Source organism: Egretta garzetta, unplaced genomic scaffold (genome assembly GCF_000687185.1).
Source record: "Egretta garzetta isolate BGI_Z169 unplaced genomic scaffold, ASM68718v1 scaffold100, whole genome shotgun sequence".
NCBI lineage: Eukaryota > Metazoa > Chordata > Aves > Pelecaniformes > Ardeidae > Egretta > Egretta garzetta.
Genome location: NW_009258265.1, coordinates 1,068,047 through 1,072,060, shown reverse-complemented (window position 1 = coordinate 1,072,060; position 4,014 = coordinate 1,068,047). Strand labels below are relative to the sequence as shown.

At 47.5% G+C, this 4,014-nt stretch overlaps 1 protein-coding gene across 1 annotated transcript in view; it reads right to left on the bottom strand.

The window, feature by feature from the left end:
• TANC2 (tetratricopeptide repeat, ankyrin repeat and coiled-coil containing 2) overlaps positions 1-4,014 on the bottom strand; it is a 221,631-nt gene that overhangs the window by 10,313 nt on the left and 207,304 nt on the right. Inside the window, 1 exon segment of the mRNA XM_035903288.1 lies at positions 157-332. Within this exon segment, the coding sequence (XP_035759181.1) occupies positions 157-332 (176 nt within the window).

The window sequence follows — 4,014 nt, the reverse complement described above, 5'->3', positions numbered from 1 at the left end:
TCTGGTTAGCGGTGTCCCTGCTCCCTGCAGGGGGTTTGGACTAGATGACCTCTAGGGGTCCCTTCCCACCCAAACCATTCCATGATTCTATGATTCTATTCTGAGGGTTTTATGCTAACTTTCCTTTTTGTTCTGCATCTATTGCTGACCACTTACCACCTCTGCATCGCCATAAAAAGCTGCCAGGTCCAGCGGAGTGCGCCCGTTTTTATCCGCGTGGTCTGTGGCAGCCCCGTTCTCCACCAGGGAACGCACCACGGAGAGGTGTCCCTTCAGACAGGCCCAGCTGAGGGCTGTCAAGCCCTCCTTGTCCATTAGAGATATGGAGGCACCTGAAAGAATAAACATCAGTTCACTTAGGAGCTCTCTGTCATTGAGCGCTATGCTACAACAAACCATCCGCTTAGTGATGACAGCTTATTTTTAGACAGCTATGCACATAATTATTAATTACTTTATTAACGTTTCTTCCACCACGGATCCCACCCTCCATGGCAACTTCAAATGCGCCGACAGGAACTGTGGCAAATGAGTTTATTCACACCAAGCTGCAAACCTTTTCACACCTAGCTCCGTAGGCTTTTCTGGCAAACATCTTCTGAGCAGCAGGGTGGATTTGACATCCCTCATCTGAGACACCCATCTTTCTTTTTAACTTTTTTTTTTTTTAATCAAACCCCATTCCAGCCTGTGTGAGTCAGAGATGAAGACCATTTTGCTGTTTCAGCAGGTCATGGCGTACCAAGGGGAGCTAAGTCAGTTCAGCTCAGTTCTAAAAAATCACATATTTTCCCCTCTTCACTCCCCTCCCCTTTACCCAAATAGACACAATTTCCAGCAGTATTTCTGCCTGAACTTTACCCAATATAAATACAACGTTGTGGGATAAACTACTGCCAACTGCAAGCTGAGGAGAGAGGGACTTGACATTTTCTTGGATGAAGAAATCGCGCTGCCATACCAACGGGTCAGTGTTGCTTCATACGGCATATGGATATGCAGACGAGATCTGAACAGCAGCATTAAGTGAACACTCCTCTTCGTGGCATGAAGACAACTCCTGTTGCCATGGCACAGGCAGGGCTCCGGCTCTCGAGCATGTGGATGAGATTCCTATCAGCTCTGCTCCTCCGAGGAATTGTGGTGACCTGCGGGATATTCCTGCCAGCAGGCTGGGATGAATTGCTGCTGCAGTATTTTTCTCCTGTAGGTAAACTCTAAACCGCCCAACGTGAGATCTTCACTGGCTCCAGAGAGCCCAGCAAGAGGGGGAATAATGTGAATATCCTGAACCTTCCTGTTCATCCCGATGGACATCCCTGGTTAGCACACACCGCCCAGGTGATAGCAAACCGATCTAGGTCTGCCAGCTTGCACAGCTTTTTGTTTGTGGAGGAGCACGGCACATGAGCATTTGCTCGGGTGTGTTCCGAGCCCAGAGCTCTCAGCGCAGCCGCAGCACCCTGCTCACTGCCCGCCTCCCAGCTGCAGCGCCCAGTGCCAGCGAGGGAGGTGGCAAACGACGTCTGGGGCGATCTGGTGGGCCAAGGAGGGACACTGGCTGCAAGGCCAGCACAAGCTAAGGGGTGACAACATAAACTCCCAACATCTCGCCAGTCTTCTCTCACATTACCCACACTGCACCCGGGAACCCTTCCGAAGGTCTGCGACAGCCCTCCAGATCATCCTCCACTGACCCAAGGCCAACTTCAGCTCAGCAAAGCAGGATGAAGCCTCACTTCATTCCTTCGCACTTGTACCAGCTCCTTTCTTGCAATCAAACCATCAATGTCTTCTCTTGTTTTCCCTGTGACTCTTCTGGAGCAGGTGAGAAAGCTCCTGCTGTAAGAGGGAAGGCTGGGAAGCCACATCCATCACTCAACCTTCCCGCTCTTTTCTCATTCCGGTGGAAGAGTCACGCCGTACCACGGGGTGACGTGCACAGACTTCAGGGTATCACCGCAGCCATGCAAGCTGAAGGGCTAAGCGAGCAGACTGCACGCCGCTTCAGAAATGCCAAAATGCTGCTCCGAGGCAGGCGGGGCAAGACCTCCGCAGCAGCGCCGAGCTCCCGAGGCAGCCGGGGCTCCCAGCAGAACCTCTGCTTAACCCTGAAGGCATCTTTCGCTCCTTCGGGGATCCCTGCCCAACTCAAGGCAATCAGACAGGAAACAAAGTGATGGTTTCAAGGGCAAGCAGCTTAAGGTGACCTCATGGGCCTGATCCCTGCTGCAGCGGGGAAGGTTTTGGCTGGGTAAGCCCGGCTTGCTTCTGAGAAGGGCTGGGCTGCTCCTTCCTTAAAAATATTAACTGGCTAAATGCAAGAGTTTATGATTTAATATGTTACCAGCAGGCACACAACGACGAGCCAGCTGGAGAAAAAAAAGAAACTATTGACACTGTTGGGGCATCAGAAAGAAGCAGGGAGCGGCCAGGATGGTCGGATCCTTTCTGTGCAGAGGATGCATCTGAAGGTGTACAGGGTCACCCCCCAGCAGGGACGAGGCTTGGTGTTGTGTGGCAGAGGCAGCACCCACATGTACCACGTGCCCCAAGGTAGCAAAGACATCAAGGGCTTGATTTTTGCAAGAAGAGGAGATTCAGAATCAAGCTGTCTCCAAACAGAATGAGCATCAAGAATTATTTTGCTTTGTGTAACACGGATCTGTATAAATATCAGCTTCAGCAGAGCTGCTACCAGGTGAGTTTAATTCAGCGTTCACACGTCCATTACTTCTGGGTGTTAAGCGAGAGCAGTAGGTAACTCTAAAAATTTGGATTTCAAATTGATTGATGACTGCAACTCTGTTAATAAAAAGTGTTTACAAACACTGACTGTGTTAATCAAGTACAGTGAAATGAGATTTGCTTTGCAACACACTAATTAATGCTTATGGCTTATGATTCACACACTTTGATTTTAATGAAACATTGAACAGGACTGTCAAAGCCACTTTAATTAAAATACACCATATATCACTGTACTCTGCCCAGGCTTGAGCTAACTTTTCAGGACCATGTGTTATAGCACATTTAGCAGAGTTTATGAAGCTATTTTGAAGAACGGACATTTTAAAGTAAAAAAGAGTTTCATATTTTTGACTTCTTGGGCTCTCAGTGTCCAAGGAGTGAGGGAAACATTACGCTCATTTGCTGGCGATCCCGTAGCCAGGATCACATTATCTGGTATTGTCATCGTTCACTGAACCAGTCTTAAGCAACAGGCACAGTTCTCAAGTCTGGCAAAGAACAAAACTCACTTATTTTAAGCCTTTTACACAGATACAGTCAGGCTGCAAAAGGGGCCACGGTAGAACTCAAACACGTGGAGAGCGTTAATTTGAAATTGTTACGAAAACAGAACATCACAAAAGAATGAATGCAATTAATTCGTAAGAAACTCATGCCCCAAACTGATCTCTGTCACATCCCTATGCAGGTTACAGCAGCAAACAGCAAGGATCCCACTGGCCAGTGGCTCAAGACAGACAGACGGGCAATGAGAAACTCGTTCTTGGAAGCCTGGCAATTTTACAGTGAAAAAATGATTCTTACAACTACTACGTAAAATATTCAAGTGCCTCACATTTTGGCTAAGAGGTCAGACACAGTCACTTACGATATGCAGAAAATATCCCTTCCCAAAGAGGGATCTTACCTGAAATAAAAACATCAAATAACAATACAAGCATTAAATGCTATTTCTAGCCAAAAAATAACTGAAATTTACCCAAACCAACCAACCAAACACTGGCTATTTGTCAAAACAAAAAACAAAAAAAAAAAAGAAAAAAGTAGCCTCTAAGGAACTACAGAAATAAGAAATGATGGTGTTCACACAGGTTGCGGGCAGTGTGTTGTTCTGCCTCACCTCCAACACGTACAGCAGAAATGAGTAGAACCAAACGTGTTCCTGTTAACTGAGTAACTGCCCCTGGAAGTACGGAGCACAGCGGATCTGTGAGCGCAAAGCTGAAGAGCAGGCCATCTACAAACCAATTCTGGTTTATTTTC